At 34.3% G+C, this 20,445-nt stretch overlaps 1 protein-coding gene and 1 long non-coding RNA gene across 4 annotated transcripts in view; both read right to left on the bottom strand.

The window, feature by feature from the left end:
• Window positions 1-20,445, bottom strand: part of LOC127716403 (uncharacterized) — a 102,612-nt gene that overhangs the window by 56,705 nt on the left and 25,462 nt on the right. For all 3 annotated transcript variants that reach the window (XM_052222595.1, XM_052222593.1, XM_052222594.1), the window contains exons 2-7: window positions 19,440-20,385; window positions 14,747-14,891; window positions 10,856-11,004; window positions 4,615-4,807; window positions 1,447-1,589; window positions 666-816 (exon numbers count right to left, since the gene is read on the bottom strand). In XM_052222595.1, the coding sequence (XP_052078555.1) occupies window positions 666-816; window positions 1,447-1,589; window positions 4,615-4,807; window positions 10,856-11,004; window positions 14,747-14,891; window positions 19,440-20,376 (1,718 nt within the window). In that variant the 5' untranslated portion in view covers window positions 20,377-20,385. The remainder of the gene's footprint in view (window positions 1-665; window positions 817-1,446; window positions 1,590-4,614; window positions 4,808-10,855; window positions 11,005-14,746; window positions 14,892-19,439; window positions 20,386-20,445) is intronic.
• On the bottom strand, window positions 7,075-9,065 carry LOC127716419 (uncharacterized). Its single transcript, XR_007988912.1, has 2 exons — window positions 8,441-9,065; window positions 7,075-7,518 (listed from the first exon to the last, which is right to left on the bottom strand). It is a non-coding gene; the product is annotated as an uncharacterized LOC127716419 (long non-coding RNA).

Consider the following 20,445-nt stretch of genomic DNA (forward strand, 5'->3'; position numbering starts at 1 on the left):
ACTTCAGAAATAATGTATTCTAAGTTCAGTGGTTGTCACTGGTTGCTGTCTGTTATATCTGTTTTTTTGTTAATTGTTTTGTCATAAATCAGGTTGTTTGTTTTTTTGCTTTAATTGTTTCACATTTTGTAATGTTGGGACCTTTTATAGACGCCTATACCTTATGGGTTTTGCTCATTGTTGAAGGCTGTATGGTTGCCTATAATCATTATTGCCTATTTATCATACACATGCCATCGCCATTGCCTTATTAGCATACATATGTCTAAATCAATTCTGTGTTGTTAAAAGGTATGACATGTATCATGATTACCAAATTCAAATATTCTGAATCTTAATTAAATATGCACATTATGGACAAAAGACTAAATTTTCTATGAATATTATTTCCCCTTAGGGTGAAAAGAGTTTACAATTAATTTTGTGTATACTTGATAATTAACAGTATAATGTATGAAACATTTAAACAACAAACCAGCTTGGGGAGTATGCAGGGAAATTTATGCTAGGTAAAATTTGTGTTTTATTAGCTGCTGTAAAAAAAAGAGAAAAATTAAACACAAGCGAAAAAACTTGATATAGGGTATAGATAATTTTTTTAAATCAAATTCTATTCCCTTAGCAATTAATCTATATATTTTTATTTTAACAAATGTTCGACTCACTTAGCAGTAAATCTTCGATACATTTTAAATGACTCATCCGTTTTACCCTGTAATGCATAAACCATGGATAGATAATAGTACAGATATTTTTCTTTCTCTGCCAGAGTCTGTAAACGTTTAATAGCCTCATCATACAGGGAACCAGTCTTCTCTGAAATGAATACAAAAAAATATTTATTGTTAACTCAAAATTTGTACTTATCCTAGTACAAATGTGTAAAAAGTTTCATGTTCATATTTCATAGGTCAATAAATCACAAAATGTTTTGATATCCTATAAACAAGGTTTTAAATGACATGACAGTATTCTGATAAGGTTTTAAATCACATGACTGTATTCTAATAAGGTTTAAATCACATGACAGTATACTGATAAGGTTTTAAATCACATGACTGTATTCTGATAAGGTTTTAAATCACATGACAGTATATACTGATAAGGATTTAAATCACATGACTGTATTCTGATAAGGTTAAAATCTCATGACAGTATACTGATAAGGTTTTAAATCACATGACAGTATTCTGATAAGGTTTTAAATCACATGACTGTATTCTAACAAGGTTTTAAATCACATGACAGTATACTGATAAGGTTTTAAATCACATGACATTATTCTGATAAGGTTTAATTTAAATCACATTACAGTATTTTGATAGGGTTTTAAATCACATGACTATATTTGGACAAGGTTTTAAATCACATGACTTTATTCGGACAAGGTTTTAAATCATATGACTGTATTCTAACAAGGTTATAAAGAAGTCTATTAATACAAACCATGCCAATAACTTCCAAAATAACACAAGAATGCATCAAAAGCAGACAGGGGTCCAGCACACTCTATAGAATCTGGTAATTTAACAGAAATTGCTGACATCCAAGCTGCCAATGATCGATCTGCTTTCTGGTAACTCAATAACCTAAAATTCAGAGGAGTATAAAAATAGTTTCTGGTCACTCAATAACCTACAATTCAGAGGAGTACAAAATGACTTAGGTATAAAGAAATTACATTCTGGGAGTTGATAGAAAGGGCTAACATCCTGGTTAAAGAGAGATAAATTTTACAATAATAAAGTGTTTGTAATGTATACATTCCTCAATTCTGTGTAAGCAGTCACATGAAACAGAATTATATATAACTGTGATACATTTGTACCTAAAAGCTGACAATATAGTTTTTAAATTGTAGACATAATTGTACCAGTGATAATCCTTTAAGTTATTCAATAATCTACAATACAGCACATAGCATCCTAGATCTACAGTATCTTACCCTACATCATTATCCGCAGCACATAGCATCCTAGATTAACAGTATCTTACCCTACATCATTATCCTGCAGCACATACCATCCTAGATCTACAGTATCTTACCCTACATCATTATCCGCAGCACATAGCATCCTAGATCTACAGTATCTTACCCTACATCATTATCCTGCAGCACATACCATCCTAGATCTACAGTATCTTACCCTACATCATTATCCGCAGCACATAGCATCCTAGATCTACAGTATCTTACCCTACATCATTATCCTGCAGCACATACCATCCTAGATCTACAGTATCTTACCCTACATCATTATCCGCAGCACATAGCATCCTAGATCTACAGTATCTTACCCTACATCATTATCCGCAGCACATAGCATCCTAGATTAACAGTATCTTACCCTACATCATTAGACGCAGCACATAGCATCCTAGATCTACAGTATCTTACCCTACATCATTAGACGCAGCACATAGCATCCTAGATCTACAGTATCTTACCCTACATCATTAGATACAACACATAGCAGCCTATATCTACAGTATCTTATCCTACATCAGCAGAGGCAGCCCATAGCATCCTAAATCTACAGTATCTTACCCTACATCATTAGACGCAGCACATAGTAGCCTATATCTACAATATCTTACCCTACATCATAAGATGCAGCCCATAGCATCCAAGATCTTCATTATCTTACCCTAGACATCATTAGAGGCAGTACATAGCATCCTAGATCTACAGTATTTTACCTTACATCATTAGAGGCAGTACATAGCATCCTATATCTACAGTATCTTACCCTACATCATAAGACGCAGCACACAGCATCCTATATCTACAGTATCTTACCCTACATCATTAGACGCAGTACATGGCAGTCTCTATCTACAGTATCTTACCCTACATCATTAGATGCAGCACATAGCAGCCTAGATCTACATTATCTTACCCTACAACATTAGATACATCACATAGCAGTCTCTATCTACAGTATCTTACCCTACATCATTAGATGCAGCACATAGCAGCCTAGATCTACATTATCTTACCTTACATCATTAGACGCAGTACATGGCATCCCATATCTACAGTATCTTACCCTACATCATTAGACACAGCACATAGCATCCTATATCTACAGTATCTTACCCTACATCATTAGATGCAGCACATAGCAGCCTAGATCTACATTATCTTACCTTACATCATTAGACGCAGTACATGGCATCCCATATCTACAGTATCTTACCCTACATCATTAGACACAGCACATAGCATCCTATATCTACAGTATCTTACCCTACATCATTATACACAGCATATAGCATCCTAGATCTACAGTATCTTACCCTACATCATTAGACGCAGCACATAGCATCCTAGATCTACAGTATCTTACCCTACATCATTAGACGCAGCACATAGCATCCTATATCTACAGTATCTTACCCTACATCATTAGATACAACACATAGCAGCCTATATCTACAGTATCTTACCCTACATCATCAGAGGCAGTACATAGCATCCTAGATCTACAGTATCTTACCCTACTTCATTAGAGGCAGTACATAGCATCCTAGATCTACAGTATCTTACCCTACATCATTAGACGCAGCACATATCATCCTAGATCTACAGTATCTTACCCTTCATCATTAGACACAGAAAATAGCATCCTATATCTACAGTATCTTACCCTACATCATTAGATACAACACATAGCAGCCTATATCTACAGTATCTTACCCTACATCATTAGATACAACACATAGCAGCCTATATCTACAGTATCTTATCCTACATCAGCAGAGGCAGCCCATAGCATCCTAAATCTACAGTATCTTACCCTACATCATTAGACGCAGCACATAGTAGCCTATATCTACAATATCTTACCCTACATCATAAGATGCAGCCCATAGCATCCAAGATCTTCATTATCTTACCCTAGACATCATTAGAGGCAGTACATAGCATCCTAGATCTACAGTATCTTACCTTACATCATAAGAGGCAGTACATAGCATCCTATATCTACAGTATCTTACCCTACATCATTAGATGCAGCACATAGCATCCTATATCTACAGTATCTTACCCTACATCATTAGACACAGCACAGAGCATCCTATATCTACAGTGACTTACCCTACATCATTATATACAGCACATAGAATTCTATATCTACAGTGACTTACCAGACATGATTAGATGCAGCACATAGCATCCTACATGTATATCTACAGTGACTTACCACACATGATTAGACGCAGCACATAGCATCCTACATGTATATCTACAGTATCTTACCCTACATCATTAGACACAGCCCATATCATCCTATATCTACAGTATCTTACCCTACATCATTAGACACAGCCCATAGCATCCTAGATCTACAGTATCTTAACCTACATCATTAGACGCAGCACATAGCATCCTAGTTCTACAGTATCTTACCCTACATCATTAAAAGCAGCACATAGCATCCTAGATCTACAGTATCTTACCCTACATCATTAGACGCAGTACATAGCATCCTAGTTCTACAGTATCTTACCCTACATCATTAGACGCAGCACATAGCATCCTAGATCTACAGTATCTTAACCTACATCATTAGACGCAGCACATAGCATCCTAGTTCTACAGTATCTTACCCTACATCATTAGACGCAGCACATAGCATCCTAGTTTGTCTGTCAATTTCAGCCACCAAATCTTCTTTGTTGTGTTTTTGTTTTGTTGCTAAGGCATCTTTGGCTAAATGGAAATATCTTACAGCAGAATCACTGTCTCCGAACTGTAAAGACATCCTTCCTGCATCATATAGATACATAGCTTTCACCCTCACTGAAATATAATAACATAAGGATAGAGTCATGGTGTGATGACTGGCTATCATGTTTATTAGATCTGTGTCTATTCTTAATTATCTTTAAAAAAAATTATCACCATACATGGGATCAACTACGTGATGATGATGATGGATGGCTGCTTAACGTCTAGTGGCAAATTAATATGCATATTCAGCACGAGAACATGTTAATGTAATTTGAATATTTACCCTGCTTTGTACTAGACCGACACACTGAGCCTGATTTTTAACGTGCTAGCTCACAAGGTAACAGTCCAAAAGGAAGACATGTCACCTTAACTGGGTCAACTACATGAACTTCAGACTAAAATACATAACTTTAAACTGAATCTTAACCTTTCATTAAGGGCCAGACATGGGGTCAACTATATGAACTTCAGACTTAAATATCTACCTTTCGACTGAATCTTAACCTTTCATTAAGGGCCAGACATGGGGTCAAAAACATGAACTTCAGACTTAAATATCTACCTTTCGACTGAATCAACTTTTTATTAAGGGCCATACATGGGGTCAACTACATGAGGGCCAGACATGGGGTCAACTACATGAACTTCAGCTAAAGTAAGTAACTTTCAGCTGAATCTTAACCTTTCATTAAGGGCCAGACATGGGGTCAACTACATGAACTTCAGCTAAGGTAACTTACTTTCAGCTTAATCTTAACCTTTCATTAAGGGCAAGTCATGGGGTCAACTACATGAACTTCAGCTAAAGTAACTAACTTTCAGCTGAATCTTAACCTTTCATTAAGGGCCAGAAATGGGGTCAACTACATGAACTTCAGCTTAAGTAACTAACTTTCAGCTGAATCTTAACCTTTCATTAAGGGCCAGACATGGAGTCAACTACATGAACTTCAGCTAAAGTAACTAACTTTCAGCTGAATCTTAACCTTTCATTAAGGGCCAGACATGGGGTCAACTACATGAACTTCAGCTAAAGTAACTAACTTTCAGCTTAATCTTAACCTTTCATTAAGGGCCAGACATGGAGTCAACTACATGAACTTCAGCTAAAGTAACTAACTTTCAGCTGAATCTTAACCTTTCATTAAGGGCCAGACATGGGGTCAACTACATGAACTTCAGCTAAAGTAACTAACTTTCAGCTGAATCTTAACCTTTCATTAAGGGCCAGACATGGGGTCAACTACATGAACTTCAGCTAATGTAACTAACTTTCAGCTGAATCTTAACCTTTCATTAAGGGCCAGACATTAAGTCAACTATATGAAACAGAAACTTAAGTAATCAACTTTCAACTGAATATTAAACAGTCAGCAATGGTAGCATAGCAGGCAAAACAATCAAGACATTTGGGGTATTAATTTTCAAACTAATTACTGGTAACGTAAACTGCTATATGGTTATATATATAATTAGCAATGGTAGCATAGCAGGCAAAACAGTCATGACACTATATTAGCACAGATATAATTATTACAACAGAAAATGAGAGATAACAAGATTTGATTTTTGCTTCATGTTGAAGGTCTCACTGTTATTTTGAGATGAAGAACATCAAAAAATCGCTGTTCCTTTGGTTTTGCTTTTTTAATGAGTAAAAACAGATTTTTTTGTTTTGAATTGACATGATTGATATAACATATCTTTCGTTTTCATTATCAGGATTATCTTGAATAACAATATGAAAGAGGGGCGATTGATAACAGAGGGACAGTCAAACTCATAGATCGAAAACAAACTGACAATGCCATGGCCAAAAATAAAAAGACAAATAGACAAATAATAGTACAAATACTATAATGCAACCCCACCAAAACCTGGGGGTGATCTCAGGTGCTCCTGAAAAGTAAGCAGATCCTGCTCCACATGTGGCACCCGTCATGTTGCTTATGTTATTACAAATCCGGTAAATAGTCTAATTCGGTAGGTCACATTCGTGAAAAGGGAAGGGTATTGTAGTTACGACATAAGGAACATATCCGATATCATCTGTGAAACGGTTATTCCATAACGGTCAACCAACTCGTGATGGTGATGAAGATATAATGTTAGGGATATACCAAAGGGAATGGATAACAAAAAAAATTCACTACAAGTAATATGCATTATAGTATTTTAAAACATTTGCCCTTATTTTTCAATGTTTAGTCTGTGTCATTGTACAAATATAGCATAAGATGGGACACGTTGTGAAAGTTTGTATTAACAACTCCTTTACTCATTGAAAAAAAAGAAATTGCTGTAAATATTTATGACCTGAAATAATTACACACACATAAAATAAAATGCTTCGCTGGGGCGCAGCTTGATACGACCGCAGAGGTCGAACCCTGAACAGTTGGGGCAAGTATGGACACAACATTCAAGCTTAATACAGCTCTGAATTTGGATTGTTATTAAATATTTGACACAGCATAGGTTTCTGACACAGAAAGAATGTGGTCTAAGAACTTGAATTTTTTTAATTTACCTATTATGGTCCAATGTCCAAGATCAAAATACATGGTTAGATTCAGCATATCAAATTAAAGAACCCCATATATTCAATTTTTGTTAAAATCAAACAAAGTTTAATTTTGGACCCCAACTTGGACCAACTTGAAAACTGGGCCCATAATCAAAAATCTAAACACATGTTTAGATTCAGCATATCAATTAACCCCAAGAATTCAATTTTTGCTAAAATCAAACTAAGTTTAATTTTGGACCCTTTGGACCTTAATGTAGACCAATTTAAAAAACGGGACTTAAAATTAAAAATCTAAATACACGGTTAGGTTTGGAATATCAAAGAACCCCAATAATTCAATTTTTGATGAAATCAAACAAAAATTAATTTTGGACCCTTTTGACCTCAATATGAACCAATTTGATAGCGGGGCCCACAAATAAAAAATCTAAATTCATGGTAAGATTCAGCATATCAAAGAACCCCATATATTCAATTTTTGTTGAAATCAAAAAAAGTTTAATTTTGGACCCCAACTTGGACCAACTTGAAAACTGGGCCCATAATCAAAAATCTAAACACATGTTTAGATACAGCATATCAAAGAACCCCAAGAATTCAATTTTTGTTAAAATCAAACTTAGTTTAATTTTGGACCCTTTGGACCTCAATGAAGACCAATTTAAAAAACGGGACCCAAATTAAAAATCTAAAAACACGGTTAGACTTGGCATATCAAAGAACCCCAATAATTCAATTTTTGATGAAATTAAACAAAGTTTAATTTTGGATCCTTTTGACCTCAATATGAACCAATTTGATAGCGGGGGCTACAAATAAAAAATCTAAATACATGGTTAGATTCAGCATATCAAAGAACCTCATATATTTAATTTTTGTTGAAATCAAACAAAGTTTAATTTTGGACCCCAATTTGGACCAACTCGAAAACAGGGCCCATAATCAAAAATCTAAATACATGTTTAGATTCAGCATATCAAAGAACCCCATATATTCAATTTTTGTTGAAATCAAACAAAGTTTAAATACTGGACCCTATCTTGGACCAACTTGAAAACTGGGCCCATAATCAAAAATCTAAACACATGTTTAGATTCAGCATATCAAAGAACCCCAAGAATTCAATTTTTGTTAAAATCAAACTAAGTTTAATTTTGGACCCTTTGGACCTTAATGTAGACCAATTTAAAAAACAGGACCCAAAATTAAAAATCTAAATACACGGTTAGATTTGGAATATCAAAGAACCCCAATAATTCAATTTTAGATGAAATCAAACAAAGTTTAATTTTGGACCCTTTTGACCTCAATATGAACCAATTTGATAAAGGGGTCCACAAATAAAAAATCTAAATACATGGTTAGATTCAGCATATCAAGGAACCCCATATATTCAATTTTTGTTGAAATCAAACAAAGTTTAATTTTGGACCCCAATTTGGACCAACTTGAAAACTGGGCCAAAAATCAAAAATCTAAATACATGTTTAGATTCAGCATATCAAAGAACCTCATATATTTAATTTTTGCTAAAATCAAACAAAGTTTAATTTTGGACCCTTTGGACCTTAATGTAGACCAATTTGAAAACTGGACCCAAAATTAAAAATCTAAATACACTGTTGGATTCGGCATAACAAATAAATAAATGTGATCAAAGATTTTACAAATCTAATGCGCCATACTGTGCAATTAAAGATTTCTTCTTGAAATTTTTCAATATTTGAAATTTGAAAAAAAAATAATATTTGAAGAATAATTTTTTTAATTTCTGAAATCTGAAATGAGAAAAATTGACCCCCCTCAATTTCTTTTTATCCCCCCTTTTTTCCCCCGAAAAATTCTTTCCCTCAAGATATGGTCATAATCTCAATTCAAATTTCCAATGGAGTTGGCAACCATAATTACCCATTTAAATTTACCATAGTGCTAACTTAATCTATTTTATAATAGAATTAAAAATATAGTGTCAAATCTTTCATATGGATTTTTTTGTAAAAAAAAAAGATGCAACATTTGCAGATATTTTTACTGGTCTTCCTTTATAAATATGCATTTCTTTAAACATAATTTAAAAGCAGTGTAAGGGAAGTAACCAAAACGTTGTATTTGGATTACCTCCCTTACACTGTTTTAAATTATCTTTATTGTTCATTAACCATTACTTTATACATAATTTAAAAGCAGTGTAAGGGAGATAATTTCAATGATGTATTTGATTTATCTCTCTTACACTGCTTTAAATTATGTTTTGTACTAAAGTATTTGTCCATTAACCAGGACAACCTTGTTTTTCCCCCTTTTTTGCCCCTAATTCCTAAACGGTTTGAGCCATAACACCCCAAAGCAAATCCTAACCATCCCTTTGTGGTATGGAAACTTGTAGTATAATTTCAGAGAGATCCATACACCGTTCCACAGTTATTGTCTGGAAACTAGAAAATGCTTATTTTTGGCCCCTTTTTGGCCCCTAATTCCTTAACTGTTGGTACCATAACCCCCAAAATCAATCCCAACCTTCCTTTTGTGGTATTTAACCTTATGGTCAAATTTCAAAAAGATCCATTTACTTAAAGTTAGAGTGCGAAAACCAATGTGTCTTCGGACGACGACGACGACGACACCAACGTCATACCAATATACGACCACAAAATTTTTTTGCAGTCGTATAAAAAGAACAATAAAGTTTGTGTTAATGTTTTTTCAGCTACATTATATTGTTAACTGTACAATTATATTATAAGTTATCTACGTTCATATCCATATCTACGGATATGAACGTAGATAACGAATTTATCCCCGGTCTTAGTCTAAATCTGGCGATTTTTAGAGAAATTCGACCACAAAGTTAAACGTGAAAGCAACGTTTTTTTCATTTTTTAAATATCTTTTATTGAAATTTGGGAATTTGACATATTTTTAACGGGGTGTAGGGTACTACCTTTGGTAGAACCCTACAGGTAGACAAATATAAGACGTTTTTAAACTAGAGACAGAGAAACTGAAATGGGTCGAATTTGGCGCGCAATGTTGTGAGAGTTACATCATAAACGGTGTGACGTCAACGTGGGTCATTTGCATAGCTAGGTCAGTAGTACCATTCATTGACAATGTGGCTGCATAGTGACGATTTACTAAAATGTGTGCAAATAATTGATATAATAAGATAAAATCGTTAGTGGATTAAATATTTAATTATACAGACATCATGGAAAATCTACAGAATTCGATATTTCATAAGGAACAACCATGGAACTAAGGAAAACGCGCGTGAAATTCCCCGATGTAATGGGTAGCAACGTCCGGGGATATGGGTTAGCAACACCCAGGGGCTATGGGTTTTGTAACGACGTGCGTTAACCAATCAGAATCCTAGAAATATACTAAGCCGGGGATAAGTTAAAGTTGATATTGCTATTTTGCCTGTACAGGCAAATTAGAATTGGAGCTAATTTAATTTGTTAGGTAAGATTGTGCTAAGACTGCCTGCAATTTATATTTTTGCCTGAATGTTTAAGTTTCTATTAATGTCAAAGTTTGTTTTAATGATTGTTTTTATCATGCTGGATCTCAGATAAACTTACCTTTAGACTCACTATCAACTAATTTTAGGAAGGCTTGGGAGGCCTGCTTAAGATCACCTCTTGCCCACAGCACATAAGGAAAAACTAGGTCAAAAACTCTGTCATCAAATAAAATGTCATATTCTTTTGAATCCCTTGAACTTGTACATCTGAATAATAAACACAGATAACATGCTATTAATTTAATTTAATTTTTTGGTGTTTAACGCCACTTTTTATTGGTGGAGGAAGCCGGAGTGCCCGGAGAAAACCACTGACTTCGATAAGAAAACTGACAATCCTAGTCAAATAAGATTGGACTCCAGTGCACCCGCACGAGTGGGGTTCGAACTCACAACCTCAGTGTTGACTGGCTAGTGATTACAGTAGTAACTACTTAGACCACTCGGCCACCGAGGCCCCTAACATGCTATTACAAATGTTGCTTCCCCACAAATCGCCTTAACTGGTTTTAAAAATCAGGAGATGTGATATGATGGCCTATGAGATAACTATCCATGAAGACCAAAGGACAAAGATGTTAACAATTACAGGTTACTGTACAGCTTTCAACAATGAGCAAAACCTTACCCTTGAAGTAAGATATTAAAGGCTCAGGCATGGTGAAATGTGAAACAATTAAAATAAAATGCTCCGCAGGGCGCAGCTTGATACGACCGCAGAGGTCGAACCCTGAACAGTTGGGGCAAGTATGGACACAACATTCAAGCTTGATACAGCTCTTGAATTTGGATTGTGATTAAATATTTGACACAGCATAGGTTTCTGACACAGAATGAATGTGGTCTAAGAACTTAAAAATTTTAAATTGGACATTCACCTATTATGGTCCAATATCCAAAATCTAAATACATGGTTAGATTCAGCATATCAAAGAACCCCAAGAATTCAATTTTTGATGAAATCAAACAAAGTTTAATTTTGGACCCTTTTGACCTCAATGTGGACAAAGTTGATAATGGGGCCCAAAAATCAAAAATCTAAATACATGGTTAGATTCAGCATATCAAAGAACCCCATATATTCAATTTTTGTTGAAATCAAACAAGTTTAATTTTGGACCCCGATTTGGACCAACTTGAAAACTGGGCCCATAATCAAAAATCTAAATACATGGTTAGATTCAGCATATCAAAGAACCCTAAGAATTCAATTTTTGTTAAAATCAAACTAAGTTTAATTTTGGACCCTTTGGACCTTAATGTACACCAATTTGAAAACGGAACCAAACATTAAGAATCTAAATACATGGTTAGATTCGGCATATCAAAGAACCCCAATAATTCAATTTTTGATGAAATCAAACAAAGTTTAATTTTGGACCCTTTGGACCTCAATGTGGACCAATTTAAAAACGGGGCCCAAAATCCAAAAACTTATTACACGGTTAGAATCAGCATATTAAAGAACCCCAAGAATTCAAGAATAATTGGTCAAGAAATAAGCAATTTATACGAAGTATCTTCTTTTGCGCAATATTGTGCTATTGGATATTTCTTGCTATTGCACAATACTGTGCAATTGAAGATTTCTTGCTATTGCGCAATACTGTGCAATTGAAGATTTCTTGCCATTGTGCAATACTGTGCAATTGAAAATTTCTTGCTATTGCACAATACTTATTATATAATAATCTACACATCCTGTTTGGTGTGTATCTCCTATCATATCATTATTATTTGCTTTTAAATATAAAACAGAAATAACCAACTTAAAATGGAAAATTTTAAAAGAAAAAAAAAAGGAAAAAAAGAAAAAAAAGGAAAACCCCCCCCCCCAATTTTTTGAACCCCCTTATGATTCATCACCCCCAAACTCAATCCCAGCCTCCCCTTTGTGGTATGGTACCTTGTAGTACAATTTCAGAGAGATCCATACACTTGAACACAAGTTATTGTCTGGAAACTAGAAAAATGCTTATTTTTGGCCCCTTTTTGGCCCCTTATTCCTAAACATTTTGGGCAATTACCCCCAAACTCAATTCCAGCTTTCCCTTTGTGATATGGAACCTTGTAGTACAATTTCAGAAAGATCCATACACTTACATACAAGTTATTGTCATGAAACAAGAAAAATGCTTGTTTTTTGCCCCTTTTTTGGCCCCTAATTCCTAATATTTTGAGGCAATTACCCCCAAAATCAATCCCAGCATTCCCTGTGTGATATGGAACCTTGTGGTACAATGTCAGAGAGATCCATACACTAACACACAAGTTATGTCTGAAAGTTACAAAAATGCTTTTTTTTGGCCCCTTTTTGGCCCCTAAATCCTTAACTGTTGGTACCATAACCCCCAAAATCAATCCCAACCTTCCTTTTGTGGTATTGAACCTTATGGTAAAATTTCATAGAGATCCATTCACTTAAACTGAAGTTAGAGTGCGAAAACCAATGTGTCTTCGGACGACACCGGATGATGACGACGACGCCAACGTCATACTAATATAAAATTTTTTGCGGTCGTATAAAAACAAACTCAAAATAACATTAAAATGTGGTGTTACTACACAACATAAAACATAATTGTGAGTAAAAATCCATTTTACTTGGCTTGAGTGCTTGAAACTAACTATATCCCAGTGAACTTCAGGTTAAGGACACTACTGAAACTGAAACTAAAATAGAATTAAACTAGAGGTTCTAAAGATCCTGTGTCTCTCACCAGCATGTTGAACTATTCATGCCGTTAAAATATTTCCTAAACAACTTACAATATCATACCTGCCAACTTTTCATAATCTAAGAAGACAGAGACCCATTGGTGGCCTAGGGCTGTTTTCTGCTCTTTGGTCGTGTTGTTGTCTCTTTGACACATTCCCTGTTTCCATTCTCAATTTTATTTTAAATACATCTCTTATTTATATGTCATATGTGCTTTAAAATATTTTTCAACTCAATTGCGTGCCTGTTTGATGAATTTAGTTTATAATTAATGATTGCAGGTGTCCAACATCATTCCTCAGAGAAATCCACCATTAATCAAGAGAGTTGGCAGGTCTGCTTATGCAGTTTATCTACCTACAGATTCCCTGGAAGTTTGTTATTAATTAAACAGGGACATCCGCTGTCAGATATAGCTCTGCCAGTGAGATAATTAGTAACAACAAATCCAATATTGTTGTCAGAAAAAATAATGTTATATCCGTGTTCTGTGATTATCCAAAATTTTATTTGAAAATTGTTAAGTTTTTAACTTAATGTGCTGTTTTCTTCAAGGCTTTTATATTTTAATCCATAAAAAATATGAATATATATGCAATAATACTAAGAGGTCAACTGATCACTGGATGACAATCAATTAGTTTGATTTACAGACTATTAAAATATTTAGGACTGTTCCATTAAAACATACACTTACTACATTATCCTCCGAGACCTACAAAACATAAAATAGACAAGTGCAAAAGGTTTTACACCAAATAAAGTGACCCTATTGCTAAATACTGGTAGTATCTGAGAAATAGACCAAACAGGAAAAAATTATTTATTCCTTCCTAAAACAATATATTTGTATCTACGTTGGCCATTCTTTTTCTTCAAACAAAGTTTGACTTATTCTTTCAATCTTTCTTTAAGCTTAGATCATGTAGAATGGAACATACAAGTATTAAAAATGTTTTAAACTATTGAAAGAAGAAAGAGACTTAGATTGTAAGTGTGGTAAGAGTATATGTTGAGTTTCCAAGTGAATTGTCAATACATTGTATCTGTAATATGATTAAATTACACACAAAAACGATGGTGTTCAGGGTTTTATCTGCTAGCACAACAACATATTTGTCATGGACATAGGACAGGTGCTTAGCAACATTTGAAGATAGATGTAGATTAAGATTTTCTAGGTCTCTGTTATGGTAAGTCTCTGTTATGGGACACAATATAAGGACATACTTGTTCCTGATATACTGCTGGATTCTTTTCATATTTTGCTCCATTTCAGCAGACTGACAGTTTGTGTCTGATTTGTGACGTCTCTTTATTTGTTTACTCCCTGCTAATCTGGCTGGTAACATCAGATCAATGGTATGGGCCAATGCTAAGAAGAAATAATAAACTGTTAACACAGACATGACAGAGATATGTATAGCGTTTAGTCAGTTTTTATAGTATAATGCAAATGTTGAAAATAGAAAGGCAATATATATATATATATCATATACTTGTAGAAAGTAATGGAATAATTGTACCCCTTGATAAAACTAATTTATACATATATTTATTCAATAAATTTGAAGAATTGTCTTAGCCGTGTGATATGACTTTTGTTATCAACTGCTTCCGGTATATATCAACTGTTGCCGGTTTATATCAACTGCTTCCGGTTATTATCGCATGCCTTTCTTTAACGTAATCGCAAAGCATTTCGACATCATTCTGCAAATTCCGGAAAATAAACCTCAGTGGTACATTTAAGTGAAAAAGATAGCCAAGTAGAATAACAAAAGGAATATTAGGAAACAGGAAAGTATATTATTAAAAAACGCAAAACAAATAATACAATAAAGGAATTTTATAGAGTTTTAAAAAAGTTTTCATGTCTGTATGGCTTCTGCTGAAGTATATGATAAAAAGAACATAACATGTCATTTTTCATATCAGACCCCTTATCAACCCATGGTCAAAATCATCCCTCGAGCCTGTCGGCTCTGAAGGTGATAACATGACCTAGGGCTGATAAGGGGTCTGATATGAAAAATGCCATGTTATAATCTATATATATATAACTCGTCTCAAATTTAGCCCAACAATGTTAGATCTTCCCTCAGCGGTATTCGAACCCTTGCTTCTGTGACATTGTGGCAACACCGCCTGCACCGTGTCCAGCGCCCTAGACCATTCGACCACCTAGGCTACATAAAAATATAGCTTTCGGTGGTCGATGTTATGCCTTTCCTCGTCTGCTTTATCTAGGGTTGTAACACAGTACATGATGTATAGTGTCAAGTAGATGGTGTACCTTTCAGATCAGCTATTTTGTCTGTCGTAAAGGATGATAATGTTAATTACCATGCCGCCACATCAAATTTTAATTTTATTATACACGTCTAAACATGTGACAACTTTATGACAGATATTCTCCATCGGATAACACGTGGTTATACATATATATAATTCATCTCAAATTTTGGGAGCTACCATTTGATTTTTATGGGGGGCTAGGATGAAAAATTTTGTCCTGCCTATTTATTTTTCCCTCTATTCGGTCCTGCCTTTTTATTTTTCACTCTATTCGGTCCTGCATTCTTTTTTTTTTAGTTTATCCTGACTTTTTTTTACATAAATTGTCATCCTGCTTTTTTTTTTGGCAAATAATTGCATCCTGCCTTTTTTTTACTCAAAACTCCTGTCCTGCCTATTTTTTTCAAATTTCATCTTAGCCCCCATAAAAATCAAATGGTAGCTCCCTTAGCCCAACAATGTTAGATCTGCAAATTTGCGTTAGCAAATTTATGTTCTTCCCTCAGCGGGATTCGAACCCTTGATATATATAAATATATATAAACAAGTCTAAATTGAAAACAACGTTCAAACCTTTGATTGCGTTGGATAAAAACCGCAATTTTTATACGTGTGCATGCAAAACAAATTTCTTGTTAGAGGGGTCTAAATACAGCACAAACAACATTTTCCAAAAGACCAAAAAAGTATATTTTAACAAAACGCATTTGACTAACAGGTGGAACAACAAATGTTCTTAAACTCTGCTGACTGCCATTGGCGATTGCCAAATAAACAGATCACCGATGTAATAAATGGATCATAATTATAAATTTAATACTAAACAGAAAACAATAAACTCGCAGAAAAGATGGTATCCCGCAAACAAAAGGTGCAAAGGTTTTTGTACACCATATCCGGATTTCGACAATTAATATCTCTTCAGTGATGTTAGGAATCGAAACGGTATTTGGAAAGCCATACAATTTACCTCAATTTAGGATAGACTCTTGAATTTTGAGGAGTCAAAATAGGATGAACGGATCATATAAACCCGAAGGCAAATATAATACAAGCCCAAACGAAAAAATATAAACAAGTCTAAATTGAAAACAACGTTCAAACCTATTTTTATACGTGTGCATAAATATATATATATATACTTCAACATGTAAGCTATGCAAAATATTCAAAGTCAATGAACCATGACTGAAAGTGCAGGGCCAAATAACCTTCCTGAAAATGGGAAACAATTGCATACCAAATATCATTGACTTATCATAAGTCAGGTTCCCTTTAAATTGACCTAAACACAAACCACAAACTTGTGTAAACTAATTACTATGATGAGGGGGGACGGGGGCATATAACTTCCATGGAAATGAGATGTGTAAATGCTGATATTAGTGCACACCAAATGTCATTGACTAACAATTAGTGCATGTAGTGGTTCATCTTAAACTGACTTTTGAAGTTTACATGTCAAAAGTGATGATTTTCTAAAATTTGTTTGACATTTCACAGTAATATCATACTTTAACTTTGTTTAAACCTGTTTATTTACTTTTGACTTTAATTATTTATCCCTTGTAATTTTTTATTAACTGTGTATTTGCATTCAGGTGTCACAGGTCAAATTTATTCGTTCATAGTGTGTTAATTTACGTTTTTTGATTGAGTTAAGCCTTCCAATTGATATTTTATAGTGTGTTTTTCTATGTTGTGATGTTATACTATTGTTTCAGAAAAGGGAGAAGGTTTGGTACCATTAAAACGTTTAATCCCGCTGCAAATGTTTGCACCTGTCCTAAGTCAGGAATCTGATTACAGTAGTTGTCGTCTGTTTATATAGTTCATATGTGTTTCTCGTTTCTCGTTTTTATATAGATTAGACCATTGGTTTTTCCGTTTGAATGGTTTTACACTAGTAATTTTTTGGGGCCCTTTATAGCTTGCTGTTCGGTGTGAGCCAATGCTCCGTGTTGAAGGCCGTACCTTGACCTATAATGGTTTACTTTTATAAATTGTACTTGGATTGAGAGTTGTCTCATTGGCACTCATACCACATCTTCCTATATCTATGTCAATAGACCATGACTGAGGGAGAGGGTCAAATAATGTCCATGGAAATGAGATATGCCAATGCTAATACAACTGTATACCAAATATCACTAGTGTTTCCCCCTTAAATTGACCTAATCACAAAAAATAACATATTGATTGATTGGTCATGTTGGTGTTTAATGCCACTTTCAGCACTATTTCGTGGCAGTCAGTTTTTATTGGTGGAGGAAGCCAGAGTGCCCGAAGAGAAACACCAACCTTCAAAAATTAACATATAAACTAAGCAAAAGTTTCAAAGTCAATAGACCATGACTGAGGGGGCTGGCCAAATTATCTTGATGAATATATATATGAGATGTGCCACTGCAAATACAATTGCAATAACCCCATATCATTGCCCTACCACTAGTGGTTCCCCTTAAACTGACCTTATCAAAAACGGTACGCTGAAATCTTGATTTTTCTACTCCGATAAGGAAAGACATACATTTACATGACATAAATGCAAACTGTTCTGCATTTCACATACATTAAAGGCTGGATGGAGCATATATACATGTATAGTCACAATTTTAAGGATCAATATATTTTCCTATGTGTGCATCCATCCATCCTGTATCAGATTAAATTTTGGTATCAACATCAATGTATTAAGCCATAGATTTCATTGTTCACCGAACATGGACCTGCGAAAGTGTAAGCTGGGCACGTTGTCCTATGAACTTATTCTTGTATTTTTTAATTTGTCATGGCTATCCTCTAATTTGGTGACCTCAGTGGCCAAGTGGTCCAAGTAGTTCGTGTACCATCTACAGGAAACACTAGTCTGTCAACAATGAGGTTAAGAGTTCAAACCTCTCTTGTTGCAAGGTGCGTTTGACACTGATCTTACTCATGGACTATTATTGTCAGTTTTCCTAGCAAAGGTCATCAGTTTTCTCCAGATACTCTGGCTTCCTCCACTTATAAAAACTGACCATCATGAATAAATCCAAGTGTACTAAAAGTGGCATTAAATATCAACAATCAATCAACCATTTAATTTTTCAGTCTAAGATTAGGATATTATTAAATGCATATAATAAAACAAGAACTTGCTTAAATATGACTTCCAAACTTATGACCAAAATGTCAATAAATGAACATGTACAATGTACATGCATTAAAGAGGGTCTGGATGGGGATCCTTAATTTCTGTATTCTTTAAATCTTAGGGCATTTTTCTTTATCTTAAAAAATAATGCTTATTCATTAAAATTCTCATAAAAATGATTTTACTATTAAATTTTTCTGAAATTAGATAATTTCTTTACTCTGTACATCATTAATTTTTATTTTCCAGTTATTCTTTATTCTTTTGCACCAAATTATTCTCATTTTAAATTTTTTGCCTTATTTTTCTCTATTCATTACTCGTGTTACTTTGCTTGGCCGTTATTCTATATTCTGTAAACTCCATCTTAACCCTTATTAGAGGTAAAAAAGTGGATTTTTTTTATTGGTTAAAGTAATGATTCAAATCTCATGATCCTTTTCTTTCAATCATTTCTTATTTAATTCATTTGCAATTATTGATACACACCTGAAATCTGTTTCAATCGATTATATCGATTTAGATGAACCCTGCTCACTGAAATCCAGCTTTGGTAGTCATAGCAACACAGGAAGTATGATGAAGATTTACTGCCTTGAACAATATCATTGAAAAGAGAATCATCGATACCACAGCCACTACACCAAATGTTACGATGTGGCAATAGGTTTACAGACGTTTCTTTATCATAGTCTTGATTGATATGTGATACTTCTAATACATTAAATAAATAATCTAACTGAAGCTGCCGAAAGGAATGAGAAGAGTTGCCAATTTGTAATATTCTCTTTATTGACTTTGGTACGTTTATGAAAGAATGTGTTTTTGCCAGGCGTTTTGAAGCTGATATAGAAAGTTCTACAAGTGAAGGAACTGCTTTTTGAATATTTGTTTCAAGGTCAACTATTTCCTCTCTTAACTCACTTAGTTCTATGTCAAAGCTTTCAATATTACAAAAAGGTAAATAACCAAAACCAGTGACATTTCCAGATTTTTTTCTCTTTCGTTTTTGTTTCTTGCTTGGAGCTCTTTGTCTTTCTTGAGTTGTTTTTATTTGAGATGATAAATGTGGAGTATCTGCTTGAGAAAAGTTTGAACTACAACTTGATTGTAATGAGTCAAAAACAGAATCACTACTTTGATCTAAAGGGCCGGTCTCCACTGATTCATCATCTGTAGAGATACTGGACGAGGACGATGTAAACAAGAACTCTTCTTCTGCTGAATAATATTCACTACCATCTGAATCTTCATCAGGATTCACTTCCATCTGGTTTGAATGAGCTCCAGTTCTATGTTTCTTTCTCGAATCAGAAGTTTGATGGAGTTCATTCTTACTGAACTCCATTGAAATGATACGAGCATATTTTGGTCGACATTTTTTCTGCTTAATTAAACGGTCTAGTCCTTCTGCATCTTCTTCCATATTTTATACCTAAATATGAAATAATTGTAAAAACCACCATGTTCAACTTATTTCTGAGATTCTTTTATG

Source organism: Mytilus californianus, unplaced genomic scaffold (genome assembly GCF_021869535.1).
Source record: "Mytilus californianus isolate M0D057914Y unplaced genomic scaffold, xbMytCali1.0.p SCAF_9, whole genome shotgun sequence".
Classification (NCBI taxonomy): Eukaryota; Metazoa; Mollusca; class Bivalvia; order Mytilida; family Mytilidae; genus Mytilus; species Mytilus californianus.